The sequence below is a fragment of the Oncorhynchus gorbuscha genome, linkage group LG26 (assembly GCF_021184085.1).
Source record: "Oncorhynchus gorbuscha isolate QuinsamMale2020 ecotype Even-year linkage group LG26, OgorEven_v1.0, whole genome shotgun sequence".
Taxonomy (NCBI): domain Eukaryota; kingdom Metazoa; phylum Chordata; class Actinopteri; order Salmoniformes; family Salmonidae; genus Oncorhynchus; species Oncorhynchus gorbuscha.
Genome location: NC_060198.1, coordinates 6,657,437 through 6,671,894, shown reverse-complemented (window position 1 = coordinate 6,671,894; position 14,458 = coordinate 6,657,437). Strand labels below are relative to the sequence as shown.

The window sequence follows — 14,458 nt, the reverse complement described above, 5'->3', positions numbered from 1 at the left end:
ATGTTCGCCTTAGATGGTAGTCATCTTCCCAGTATCAGATTTGAGACACTACCTTTAACCCTCACAGTATCTGGTAACCACAGTGAGACTATTTCTTTTTTGATTTTCCGTTCACCGTTTACACCTGTTGTTTTGGGTCATCCCTGGCTAGTATGTCATAATCCTTCCTATTAATTGGTCTAGTAATTCTATCCTATCCTGGAACGTTTCTTGTCATGTGAAGTGTTTAATGTCTGCCATCCCTCCCGTTTCTTCTGTCCCTACTTCTCAGGAGGAACCTGGCGATTTGACAGGAGTGCCGGAGGAATATCATGATCTGCGCACGGTCTTCAGTCGGTCCCGAGCCAACTCCCTTCCTCCTCACCGGTCGTATGATTGTAGTATTGATCTCCTTCCGGGGACCACTCCTCCTCGGGGTAGACTATACTCTCTGTCGGCTCCCGAACGTAAGGCTCTCGAGGATTATTTGTCTGTGTCTCTTGACGCCGGTACCATAGTGCCTTCTTCCTCTCCGGCCGGGCGGGGTTCTTTTTTGTTAAGAAGAAGGACGGTACTCTGCGCCCCTGCGTGGATTATCGAGGGCTGAATGACATAACGGTTAAGAATCGTTATCCGCTTCCCCTTATGTCATCAGCCTTCGAGATTCTGCAGGGAGCCAGGTGCTTTACTAAGTTGGACCTTCGTAACGCTTACCATCTCGTGCGCATCAGAGAGGGGGACGAGTGGAAAACGGCGTTTAACACTCCGTTAGGGCATTTTGAGTACCGGGTTCTGCCGTTTGGTCTCGCCAATGCGCCAGCTGTTTTTCAGGCATTAGTTAATGATGTTCTGAGAGACATGCTGAACATCTTTGTTTTTGTCTATCTTGACGATATCCTGATTTTTTCTCCGTCACTCGAGATTCATGTTCAGCACGTTCGACGTGTTCTACAGCGCCTTTTAGAGAATTGTCTCTACGTAAAGTCTGAGAAGTGCTCTTTTCATGTCTCCTCCGTTACTTTTCTCGGTTCCGTTATTTCCGCTGAAGGCATTCAGATGGATTCCGCTAAGGTCCAAGCTGTCAGTGATTGGCCCGTTCCAAGGTCACGTGTCGAGTTGCAGCGCTTTTTAGGTTTCGCTAATTTCTATCGGCGTTTCATTCGTAATTTCGGTCAAGTTGCTGCCCCTCTCACAGCTCTTACTTCTGTCAAGACGTGTTTTAAGTGGTCCGGTTCCGCCCAGGGAGCTTTTGATCTTCTAAAAGAACGTTTTACGTCCGCTCCTATCCTCGTTACTCCTGACGTCACTAGACAATTCATTGTCGAGGTTGACGCTTCAGAGGTAGGCGTGGGAGCCATTCTATCCCAGCGCTTCCAGTCTGACGATAAGGTTCATCCTTGCGCTTATTTTTCTCATCGCCTGTCGCCATCTGAGCGCAACTATGATGTGGGTAACCGTGAACTGCTCGCCATCCGCTTAGCCCTAGGCGAATGGCGACAGTGGTTGGAGGGGCGACCGTTCCTTTTGTCGTTTGGACAGACCATAAGAACCTTGAGTACATCCGTTCTGCCAAACGACTTAATGCCCGTCAAGCTCGTTGGGCGTTGTTTTTCGCTCGTTTCGAGTTTGTGATTTCTTACCGTCCGGGTAGCAAGAACACCAAGCCTGATGCCTTATCCCGTCTGTTTAGTTCTTCTGTGGCTTCTACTGATCCCGAGGGGATTCTTCCTTATGGGCGTGTTGTCGGGTTAACAGTCTGGGGAATTGAAAGACAGGTTAAGCAAGCACTCACGCACACTGCGTCGCCGCGCGCTTGTCCTAGTAACCTCCTTTTCGTTCCTGTTTCCACTCGTCTGGCTGTTCTTCAGTGGGCTCACTCTGCCAAGTTAGCTGGTCATCCCGGTGTTCGAGGCACTCTTGCGTCTATTCGCCAGCGCTTTTGGTGGCCGACTCAGGAGCGTGACACGCGCCGTTTCGTGGCTGCTTGTTCGGACTGCGCGCAGACTAAGTCGGGTAACTCTCCTCCTGCCGGTCGTCTCAGACCGCTCCCCATTCCTTCTCGACCATGGTCTCACATCGCCCTAGATTTCATTACCGGTCTGCCTTTGTCTGCGGGGAAGACTGTGATTCTTACGGTTGTCGATAGGTTCTCTAAGGCGGCACATTTCATTCCCCTCGCTAAACTTCCTTCCGCTAAGGAGACGGCACAAATCATTATCGAGAATGTATTCAGAATTCATGGCCTCCCGTTAGACGCCGTTTCAGACAGAGGCCCGCAATTCACGTCACAGTTTTGGAGGGAGTTCTGTCGTTTGATTGGTGCGTCCGTCAGTCTCTCTTCCGGGTTTCATCCCCAGTCTAACGGTCAAGCAGAGAGGGCCAATCAGACGATTGGTCGCATACTACGCAGCCTTTCTTTCAGAAACCCTGCGTCTTGGGCAGAACAGCTCCCCTGGGCAGAATACGCTCACAATTCGCTTCCTTCGTCTGCTACCGGGTTATCTCCGTTTCAGAGTAGTCTGGGTTACCAGCCTCCTCTGTTCTCATCCCAGCTTGCCGAGTCCAGCGTTCCCTCCGCTCAAGCGTTTGTCCAACGTTGTGAGCGCACCTGGAGGAGGGTGAGGTCTGCACTTTGCCGTTACAGGGCACAGACTGTGAGAGCCGCCAATAAACGCAGGATTAAGAGTCCAAGGTATTGTTGCGGCCAGAGAGTGTGGCTTTCCACTCGCAACCTTCCTCTTACGACAGCTTCTCGTAAGTTGACTCCGCGGTTCATTGGTCCGTTCCGTGTCTCCCAGGTCGTCAATCCTGTCGCTGTGCGACTGCTTCTTCCGCGACATCTTCGTCGCGTCCATCCTGTCTTCCATGTCTCCTGTGTCAAGCCCTTTCTTCGCACCCCGTTCGTCTTCCCTCCCCCTCCCGTCCTTGTCGAGAGCGCACCTATTTACAAGGTACATAAGATCATGGACATGCGTTCTCGGGGACGGGGTCACCAATACTTAGTGGATTGGGAGGGTTACGGTCCTGAGGAGAGGAGTTGGGTTCCGTCTCGGGACGTGCTGGACCGCTCACTCATTGATGATTTCCTCCGTTGCCGCCAGGATTCCTCCTCGAGTGCGCCAGGAGGCGCTCGGTGAGTGGGGGGGTACTGTCATGTTTTGTCATTTATTATCTTGTCTTGTCCCTGTGCTTCCCATTCTATTCGTTTCCCTCTGCTGGTCTTATTAGGTTCTTTCCCTCTTTCTATCCCTCTCTCTCCCCCTCCCTCTCTCACTCTCTCGCTCTCTCTTCTCTCTATCGTTCCGTTCCTGCTCCCAGCTGTTCCTATTCCCCTAATCAATCATTTAGTCTTCCCACACCTGTTCCCGATCCTTTCCCCTGATTAGAGTCCCTATTTCTTCCTTTGTGTTCCGTTCCTGTCCTGTCGGTTCCTTGTCTAGAATTCACCGTGCTGTGTTTGTGTATCGCCCTGTCGTGTCGTGTTTTCCTCAGATGCTGCGTGGTGAGCAGGTGTCTGAGTCTGTCTGGTTCAAGTGCCTTCCCGAGGCAACCTGCTGTTCACCTGCTGTTCAAGATCGAGTCTCCAGTTTGTCCTCGTCATTTCGAGTGAAAGTTGTGTTTTTTGTTTGTATTTACTTTACTGGATTAAAGACTCTGTTTTCGCCAAGTCGCTTTTGGGTCCTCTTTCACCTGCATGACACTTCCTCATCACTGGATTGTATAAACAACCTCAGCAGGGTCCTCTTCCTCATCACTGGATTGTATAAACAACCTCAGCAGGGTCCTCTTCCTCATCACTGGAAGGAATAAACAACCTCAGCAGGGTCCTCTTCCTCATCACTGGATTGTATAAACAACCTCAGCAGGGCCCTCTTCCTCATCACTGAATTGTTCCACATCGGTTGTCTCTTGGTCTGGATCATATTCTGTGTCGTCTTCAACTTCTGACACTTCCTCCTCCTAATGCATCTTCACTGTCAGTTTCCTTGCCTCTCTCCTCCTCACCAGTGTCATGATCAAAGATATGATCAAGAGCCTCACATACAGTACATAGTTTGGTCATTGTGCTACTACAGAATGAATTGTGATCAAGGCCTCAAAAAAGCTTTATATGCCAGAGCTGAGAGAAAAGTTCTATATATTATTGAAACGATGTAGTGATTGTTTGTGAGAATGTCAACGTGTAGCATGGGGGAAAGATTATATTGGGGAAAGGTTCCTGTGGGGGTTGCCATGGAAACCAAGAATGGGAGTGAGGTGTGTGCATGTGCATGCTCAAACACACATACATGTTGGGGTCTGGGAGAGGAAGTGTGTCCCTCTGATGAATGGGCATGTGCCTGAACTCAAGTTTATACACTAATTGTAGTCTCACCCATTTATTTCTAATTTCTGACCGGGAACCCCCCCCCCCGGCGTGGACAAAGTCATGGAATCTTATGACAATTAGATTACATGAACTACATTTTTTCAGCGAGAGAGAGAGAGCTTGTAAATCGGTCCAATTAGACCAGAACACAACAGGAGTGTTAAACCAGTTTTAAAAAAATATTTTGAAATAAACTTTTAATTTGAAGGATAGGGGGCGGCACAGAGAACCAGGAAGTTCTCTGAAATTCCCATGTTTATTTATTAGACTTGTAATAATTAGGGTCATTCTGACCACAATGGCTGAATGCAAGAAAGAACACGGGTAAGCTTCCACGAGTGTCCGTTTTTCAAGTTGTTGGCCATGCGCCTCGCAGGTTAATTTTTTTATTATAATTGTTGTCACACAATCCAGCCAGCATATGCTACAATTTTTAAGATTGTGCAAAGTGAAAGAACAAACTATTTCCCACGACTCGTTACAATCGCGACATCGTTACAATGGCCTATCGTGACAATATACTTGCAGGTTACTGTAACAAGGTCTTGTTTGACATGTTTGTCTTGACCATGTTTTTTTCTCTTGTGAAAATGTCTGTCCGCTAATTTAACTATAGCTAAATGGCATGTCTACCATTTCTATAGGGAATGTGGGAACGGCTGTTTCGTGGATTCAGTGATTCATGTGGATGTCAAGGTATGACAAAGTTAAAGTATAATTTTGTTAGTACATTTTACATATATTTGTAGCCCATTGCTGACAAGTAGAGTAGGTTTATACACTGAGTGTACAACACATTAGGCTCACCTGCTCTTTCCATGACATAGACTGACCAAGTAAATCCAGGTGAAAGCTGTGATCCTTTATTGATATCACTTGTTAAATCCACTTCAATCAGTGTAGATGAAGGGAAGGAGACAAGTTAGAGAAGGATTTTTAAGCCTTGATACAATTGAGACATGGATTGTGTGCCATTCAGAGGCTGTTTGTTTGAACGGGGTATGGTAGTAGGTGCCAGACGCACTGGTTTGAGTGTCAAAAACTGCAACGTTGCTGGGTTTTTCCACGCTCAAAAGTTGACTGTGTGTATCAATAATGGTCTGCCACCCAAAGGACATCCAGCCAACTTGACACAACTGTGGGAAGAATTGGAGTCAACATGGGCCAGTGTCCCTGAGGAACACTTTCAACACCTTGTAGAGCCATGCTCTGGCGAACTGAGGCTGTTCTGAGGGCAAAAGGGGGTGCAACGCAATATTAGGAAGGTGTTCCTCATGTGTTGTACATTCAGTGTGTCCAGGCAGTATGCTTATGGCTACTGATAGCCTGGTTGAAACACTGAAGTTGAACATTAACCTGAAATGGATCATCATGGAATGAGATGCAGCCAAGTAACATTGTGTAAGACTTTCATCATAAATCTCGATACAGTCGGTATTTTTAACCTTCCCTCAGGACTACTATGGGAAGACCCTGAAGAAAACGTCTGACCTGCAGAGTAATGCCTGCTTAGCCCCGGCTCAGCCCATCCCAGCCTTCGTCCTCAAGGCTCTGAAGAAGATCCATCCTGAAGTCACATCCAAGTGGGTTCACTGTTGTAACATTGTACTTACAATGTAATGACATTTTGATAACATCAGTGGTAACAAGTCATTTTCACACACAATTACATGTCTGTTTGTCTTTCCGTCTCTGTCGGTCTGTGTCTGCCTGCCTGCCTGCCTGTAGATTATTAAGGACACGATTGTTGTGAATAAGACTGTTGGAATCGTCCATGAGTAACTGTTACACTTGATTCAATACACTCACCATGTAGCCCTTGACCTGCTGCTGTTCTGTCAGGTACTATGGGTGTGGTCTGGTGGTCCCAGAGTGTCTGGAGGGCTGCAAGCTGCTGGACCTGGGCAGTGGCAGTGGGAGAGACTGCTACATGCTCAGCCAACTGGTCGGGGAGAAGGGCCACGTCACAGGCATCGACATGACTGAGGACCAGGTACACCGTGGTGTGGTGGTGACACCATGTTTTTAAGGGGCCATTGCTGAACACAACACTTTGTGGGGCTTGTTTACAGTGCCTTGCAAAAGTTCATCCCCTTTGGCATTTTTCCTATTTTGTTGCATTACAACCTGTAATTTAAATAGATTTTTATTTGGATTCATGTAATGAACATACACAACATAGTCCAAATAGGTGAAGTGAAATTTTTAAAACAACTTGTTCCAAAAAAAAATCTAAAAAATCTGTTTTAAAAAAAAAGGAAACGTGATGTGTGCATATGTATTCACCCCTCTGCTATGAAGCCCCTAAATAAGATCTGGTGAAACCAATTACCTTCAGAAGTCACATCATTAGGTAAATCAATTCCACCGGTGTTCAATCTAAGTGTCACATGATCTGTCACATGATCTCAGTATATATATATACACCTGTTCTAAAAGCCCTCAGTCTCCAACACCACTAAGCAAGGGGAACCACCAGGCAAGCGGCACCATGAAGACCAAGGAGCTCTCCAAACAGGTCAAGGTCAAAGTTGTGGAGAAATACAGATCAGAGTTGGGTTATAAAAAAATATATGAAACTTTGAACATCCCACAGAGCACCATTAAATCCATTATTAAAAAATGGAAAGAATGTGGCACCACAACAATCCTGCCAGAAGAGGGCCGCCCACAAAAACTCACAGACCAGGCAAGGAGGTTATTAATCAGAGAGGCAACAAAGAGACCAAAAATAACCCTGAAGGAGCTGCTAAGCTCCACAGCGGAGACTGGAGTATCTGTCCATAAGACCACTTTAAGCAACACACTCCACAGAGCTGGGCTTTACGGAAGGGAGGCCAGAAAAAAGCCAGGGCTTAAAGAAAAAAATAAGCAAACACGTTTGGTGTTCGCCAAAAGGCTTTTGGGAGATTCCCCAAATATATAGAAGGTACTTTGGTCAGATGAGACTAAAATTGAGGTTTTTGGCCATCAAGGAAAATGCTATGTCTGGTGCAAACCCAACACCTCTCATCACCCCGAGAACATCGAGGTGTTCAGGGCTTTTCATCAACAGGGACTGGGAAACTGGTCAGAATTGAAGGAATGATTGATGGCGCTAAATACAGGGAAATTCTTGAGGGAAACTTGTTTCAGTCTTCCAGAGATTTGAGACTGGGACGGAGGTTCACCTTTCAGCAGGACAATGATCCTAAGCATATCGCTAAAGCAACACTCGAATGGTTTAAGGGGAAACATTTAAATGTCTTGGAATGGCCTAGTCAAAGCTCAGACCTTAATCCAATTGAGAATCTGTGGTATGACTTAAAGATTGCTGTACACCAGCGGAACCCATCCAACTTGAAGGAGCTGGAGCAGTTTTTCCTTGAAGAATGGGCAAAAATCCCAGTGCCTAGATGTGCCAAGCTTATAGAGACATACCCCAAGAGACGTGCAGCTGTAGTTGCTGCACAATGTGGCTTTAAAATGAATTGACTGAGGGGAGGTGAATAGTTACGCTCAAGTTTTCAGTTTTTGTTGTTGTTGTCTTATTTCTTGTTTGTTTCAACAAGAGAAAATATTCTGCATCTTCAAAGTGGCAGGCATGTTGTGTAAAACAAATGATACAAACCCCCCCCCCCCAAAAAAAATATATTTTAATTCCAGGTTGTAAGGCAACAAAATAGGAAGAATGCCAAGCGGGGTGAATACTTTGGCAAGCCACTATGTATGTGCAAGCCAAATTTCCCCCTTTTTGTCTGTTCTTGTGTGTTGGAGTGTTGTTTCGGTCCTGGGAACACGTACGTTCTTCTTTCTTTCCTAGCTTGAGGTTGCCAGGAAGTACGTGGACCACCACACGCAGGAGTTTGGATACCAGAAGCCCAACGTGGCCTTTGTTCAGGGCTACATCGAAGCTCTAAAGGAGGCTGGACTCCAGGAGAACTCCTTCGATATCATCATGTGAGATGCCATTGTTGGTTGTTTGTTTTTACCCTTGAGAGATCACAGTCATATCATAGTGGTTAGTGTACGGCGAGGGTTCATTATTTGCCCCTTTTTGTTGTTCGACAGATCCAACTGTGTGGTGAATTTGTCCCCAGACAAGAGAAAAGTATTGAGTGATGCCTACCGCGTGCTGAAGGTACACTGTGCTATACTGTATCATGTAGAAATCAGCTAATTTACAACCAACATCTTCTATGAACCCTTTCAAGCTTGTAAGGGAAGGTGCATGTCATGTTCCAGTCCTAAGAAGTAAAATGATGTTACTGTACTTAAACGTGTCGGTGAAAAGTCATGAAGAAAGAGAATCCTTGCTTGGTGACATTGAAAGGCAGAAGACACATTTCAGTCGACTGCATCGTTGTACAACTGACTAGGTATCCTTCTTTCACGTCTTCTAAGCTTAAAGATGTTTTGCTACTTTCTCTGGTTGTCAGGATGGCGGAGAGCTGTACTTCAGTGATGTCTATAGTAGCCGCAAGCTCTCCGGTGAGATCAAGAATCACAAAGTCCTGTGGGGTGTGTATGTCTCCTAACCAGCTTCTGTATTACATTTCACACTGCTTTAGACTGGTTCTACCTGCTCTTTATATGTGTAGTACCGGCAACCGTTAATAACCTCGGTGAACTGTAGATGTTTAATGCTGTCGTTAGGGGAGTGTTTAGGCGGAGCGCTTTGGTGGGAGGACCTAGTTCGGTTTGCTCAGGAGGTGGGATTCAGCCCCCCGCGATTGGTCACGGCCAATGTCATCACCGTGGACAACATGGAACTGGAGGCCATCCTAGGTGAGACGTGTTTGACTCGTCTTAAACATGAGGCGGTGACACTTTTTTCCATCAGCTCTTTAACCATATAACTTACCATATAGAGGTTACGTTGTTATAACATACGGGGGTCTATAACATTGATACATGGGACCCCACATTTTTAAGAATGACTGTTCAAAACGTTGATATTTCCTCTGGAACTACAGGCGACTACCAGTTTGCTTCTGCCACCTACCGTCTCTTCAAGATCCCCAAAATCTCTAACAAAGGCTCTCTGGTCATATACAATGGCAACATCACTGGTTTTGGGGAGAGTCTGGAGTTTGATGCTCAGTACACATTCAAGGTTTGTACAAGATACTGTTTTGTGCTTTTCTGCCAAATGGAGTTTGGCTTTGCTCCTCTCCAATATGAGTATGTTTGTGTTGAATGGGGAAGTTGAAAGCAGAGCAGAAAACACATTTCCGATGTAACAGTTTGGCAAATAAAGTTATATTGGATCATACTGATCCTAGATCTGTGCCTGGTGTGTTTTACACATTGAGTAATATTTGTGTTTGTGTGTGTCTCCGCCAGGTGGATGAGGTAGTGGAGGTGGATGGAGAGGTGGCCAGCATCCTCAGCCACTCCAGGTTTGCTGAGGAGTTCACTTTCCAACCGCCCGGGGTACCTGCTGGATGTGGTGTAAAGAAACCCAAGGTTTGTGCCAATACCAGGACAATTGCACCTAATGTGTCATACTACTCTTTTGAGTTTTAGATGTGGTTGCAGGGTGTGTGTATAAATGTCATGTTGTGTGTGTGTGTGTGTGTGTGTGTGTGTGTGTGTGTGTGTGTGTGTGTGTGTGTGTGTGTGTGTGTGTGTGTGTGTGTGTGTGTGTGTGTGTGTGTGTGTGTGTGTGTGTGTGTGTGTGTGTGTGTGTGTGTGTGTGTGTGTATAAAGTTCATGACACATCCACTGACACCTTCCCACTGTGAATTCCAAATTGACCCCTAGCCCCTACCCACGCACCAAGGTCAAGCAGATGTGCTGCAGTCACAACTAGGCTGTGTTAAAGTCCTGCTGGGAACCTTTAACCAGGAAGGAATGCATGTCCTCCCGTCAGCCAATGGAATGTCTCAATGTCTTCTTATCATGGTCCCTCATGGTCACTGAAACCACACACACATTAGCACAAGCACAAAACACACACACACACACACACTGAGGACTATATTTGGTTTGATTATGTTTCCTACAGTTTGAATCTTGTCATACTCCCTACACATTCTTCAGGCTGTGGGTGTTCAGTTTAGCCGTGATCTTAAGGAGGCTGAGGCTGGTTGAGGTCTCATCCAGGTTCTATTCTCGTGACAAGCTTTACAATGCTTCATACACAGTATTATAACCGCATCATAATGCATTACACCTGTTGTCTCTCAGTAAAGGGTTACTAGTAGCTTTGGGACACTTCATCGGTAGTCTGTGCGTTGGTTGAATTCTCTGAGTTCTGCATCGTTCTGGGGGTTGGCGAAGAAAAATAACCATACCACATTGTAGCCGGCTTTACCTACAACAGCAAAGGTTTCCTGTCAACAACAGCATATGTATAATCTCCAGGAACTCTACTTACCAGACATAAAGTGAAATGTGTCCCTCGCTATCAAATAAACATCTGAATCGAACTTTTGTCCAAACCGCATCATATTCCTGCAGTGTGAACAGTGGTAGATTTCGTGGGAGGAAGTCTTGTGTGAAGGGAGAGGTTAAACTTGGAAGGAATAGGGTGCGGTTCGGGTAAAAGTTGTATTCTGATGTTTATTTGACAGCGAGGGACACATTTCACTTTATGTCTGGTAAGTAGAGTTCCTGGAGATTATACATATGCTGTTGTTGACAGGAAGTTTTTTGGGGTGTAGCTGGCTATATTGTGGAATGGTTACTTTCCGTCGCCAACCTCCCAGAACGAGGCACAACACAGGGGGTCCAACCAACACACAGACTACCGATGATGTGTCCCAAAGCTACTGGTAACCTTTTACTGAGAGACAATAGGCGTTGTGTCCCAAAGCTAGTTACCTGGTACTTTATTTAGTTCGCTCCTAACTGTAGTTTAGATTATTATCTCTACCTTTTAGACTCTCTGTTGCAAGTGAACTCAAAGGGCAAACAGATCTGGGTCCACAAAGCATCTCAGTGTAGTAGTGCTGATCTAGGATCTGTCCATATAATCTTATCTTATAATGACCTAGGCTAAAACTGATCCTAGATCAGCATTCCTCCTCTGAGATGCTTTGTGGATACGGGCCCAGGTCATGATCTCATGCCGTAATAAACTGTATGGAAGGTATATACAGCTTGTACAAGCTTCAGCTTCAGGCAAACGGTGAAAAGGTCAACTAATGGCAGATAACCAAACGTATTGCATAGTCACACACACCCATCCAGGGTCGCCGACAGCTGTTTCATAATATGACTTGACGTGGAGTTTAATATGTAATGTGATTCATATTATTTAAATGGTATTTCTCTGTAATTCCCTTCAAATACATTGTTGAATTGACTGGAGGTTCTATGGAATAGACCCTAACCTTGTAAGATAGGGGAGTTATTATCATATAAGGTTGTTACATAATGCACTACCATGACGTTGTGTAAATATGGCGTGCTGTGTTTCTCAGTGATTTCCCAGGGAAACCCTGTGCTGTGTGTCATTGCAGGTGGGCACGGTGAATCCCTTTGAACTGGTGCTGCAGCTGGGGAGTGCAACTGTCTCTTCTGCCACAGGGGGGTGCTGTGGCGCAGAGTCATCCTGTTGCAAGTGATGGCGTACCCAGGATACGAGAGAGACACAGAGAATGATTATACTCTGTATGAATGAAAAATAATTGTAATTCATGTCAAACTATGGATCTTTGTCAAGCCTTAAGTTAGGCTAATGTATCAATTGTATAACTGTTTGGATATATTGTCACAATACACACATTTCCGGCAGTGAAGGAGTGGTCAGTGTCTCTCTTTAATGAAGTAGGCCTTAGATTTCAAGATGGGTGTGTGGGAGAGAAAAGCAAAAAATATATCCACCTCAATGGAGGCTGGTGTGAGGAGCTATTGGAGGATGTGCTCATTCTAATGGCAGGAATGGAATGGTATCAAACATCGCAAATATGGAAACCACGCTCGACTCCGTTCCATTAATACCATTCCAGCCATTACAATGAGCCCGTTCTCCTATATCTCCTTCCACCAGCCTCCACTGATCCACAGGGGAACGCACGCTCGGGATATCAGTTATATTATTCGTATTTTCATTCCATAAACACCCAAAGTTTGGACTAGGTATTTTCCAAGGGTGTGAGGAAACTCCTGCAGTCTGTCTTCATACAAGTTCAAGTGAACAACGGGTGGCAACAGTTAGTCATTTCAATTGACAATTGGTTAGCAATCAAGTCACGGTTGACAATCTATTTCTATATACAATGTTTACAAAGGTATACATATTAGACAACACATTTAGACAGAGTCATAGGTCAACTTGAGTGTACAAAACGTTAAGAACAGCTTCCTAATATTGAGTTGCACCCCCTTCTCAGAACAGCCTGGATTCATCTCGGCATGGACTCCCAAGGTGTTGAAAGCGATCTACAGGGATGCTGGCCCATGTTGACTCCAATGCCTGCCACCATTGTGTCAAGTTTCTACTTGTTGTGTGTATGTACTGACATGTATGTGTAACTGATAGACTCACACACTACATGTTCATGTTTTTGGATGTATGTAAATGGCCTTTTTCATTGTCTGTCAGACCCCAGTAAGACTCGCTATTGGCGTTGGCTAATTGGGATCCTATTTAATCAACATCAAATCAAGTTGGCCTGATGTCCTTTGGGCAGTGGATCATTATTGATACACACAGGAAACTGTTGAGTGTTAAAAACCAGCATAAATGCAGTTCTTGACATATCGGTGTGCCAGGCACCTACTACCGTACTCCGTTCAAAGGCGTCTTGTCTTGCCCATTCACCCTTTGAATGGCACACATACACAATCCATGTCTCGGGGCTTAAAAATCCTTCTCTAACTTGTCTCCTCTCCTTCATCTACACTGATTGATGTGGATTTAACAAGTGACATCAATAAGGGATCATAGCTTTCATCTGGATTCTATCTCAAGGATGGGAACCTTTGACTCATCATGAGGGGCTGCAGCGGCTAGTGGGTCTGTGGCACCTTCATTTGGGTGGACGGGCTCGTGGTAATGACTGGAGCAGAATCAGTGCAATGGTATCAACCACATGGTTTCCAGGTGTTTGATGCTATTCCATTTGCTCAGCAGCCTCCACTGGTCTGCATACCCACATACCTAACCCCCTCCCCACCTTGCAGGCAAAACATTTTAGCAGTCACCATCATGATAGCTGAAGAGGGGGGAAATGGTTTAAGTTAGTTTCCTGCAATTCTGCACGTTTTGCCATTGGCCGTAGAGAGAATGTTGCCGTTTAACGGCTAATTTCCTGCTATTCTACACATTTTGTCATAGTGTGGAGGCAAATGTTTAACTCATGATCAATGTGCCCCACGCCCGTCGGTAATTCGACCATGCTTACAACACGTTTGGATAGCTGGTCACTAGACTCATTTAACAATCAAACAAACGTAGCTGACATGGGGTAACTGAGTGACTGCTGATGCATAACCACATTTCGAAATGGCATCTTATGTATACTATTATTCTAACTCTCAACCGTATGTTGAGACCCCGACTGAGTTAAAAAGAAATATTCCGCAGGCCTACAAAAGGGCCGCATGCAGCCAGATGCCCATCCCTTGTCTATTTCATTGGAAGAGCAGGTGTTCATAATATTTTGTGAACCATTTTATCAAATAAAATAGCATCTTTATTGGTCGCATACAAATATTTCGCAGATGTTATTGCTGGTGTAGCGAAATGCTCCCATGTGACTTGTGCAAAGGCGAAACAATAGTGATACAAATAAATCCAAACAAAACATGGCTGTGATACAGTAGGCTCAATGTTTTTATATCAGAAAGAGATCGAGTTCCTCATTTTACGTCCCGAGGGGAGACCGTGTCCAGGTAGTGGATCATGACGCATTATCGTTTTACTAGTTTATCATCCCTAAAGGGCATGTGGACCTTCTCTATCGCGATGAACTTGATCGAGTGTGGCAATGTCCTGATGGAATTCTGTGCTTGGCGACATGCTGATTGTTTCTACGAATGGATTTACCTTGTGTTTCGGTGATGCGGACCTTACGTGGTCGCTTAGCGCGTAGGCCTACGCTGCCCATTAGCCAGTTCTAGAGAATTTGTAGGAACTGCTCATCCATATCTGTATGTGAGGCGAACACTGCGTCTTTG

At 45.4% G+C, this 14,458-nt stretch overlaps 2 protein-coding genes across 2 annotated transcripts in view; both read left to right on the top strand.

Annotated features, from left to right (window-relative positions):
* Positions 1–14,458, top strand: part of LOC124016427 — a 549,380-nt gene that overhangs the window by 272,599 nt on the left and 262,323 nt on the right. The gene's annotated exons all lie outside the window — the stretch shown is intronic.
* Positions 4,563–12,075, top strand: as3mt (arsenite methyltransferase). Its single transcript, XM_046330652.1, has 11 exons — positions 4,563–4,672; positions 4,993–5,044; positions 5,804–5,931; positions 6,191–6,341; positions 8,151–8,287; positions 8,399–8,468; positions 8,767–8,848; positions 8,984–9,115; positions 9,304–9,443; positions 9,674–9,796; positions 11,797–12,075. Exons 1-11 carry the CDS (start codon positions 4,647–4,649, stop codon positions 11,899–11,901), a joined length of 1,146 nt encoding a protein of 381 aa, XP_046186608.1. The 5' UTR covers positions 4,563–4,646; the 3' UTR covers positions 11,902–12,075.

Bases quoted from the DNA above. Each gene is read 5' to 3' on its own strand.
- as3mt (XM_046330652.1), top strand. From the start codon at position 4,647: ATGGCTGAATGCAAGAAAGAACACGG. The intron at 4,673-4,992 runs GTAAGCTTCCAC...CCATTTCTATAG, and splicing joins GAATGCAAGAAAGAACACGG to GGAATGTGGGAACGGCTGTT. The intron at 9,797-11,796 runs GTTTGTGCCAAT...GTGTCATTGCAG, and splicing joins GTGGTGTAAAGAAACCCAAG to GTGGGCACGGTGAATCCCTT.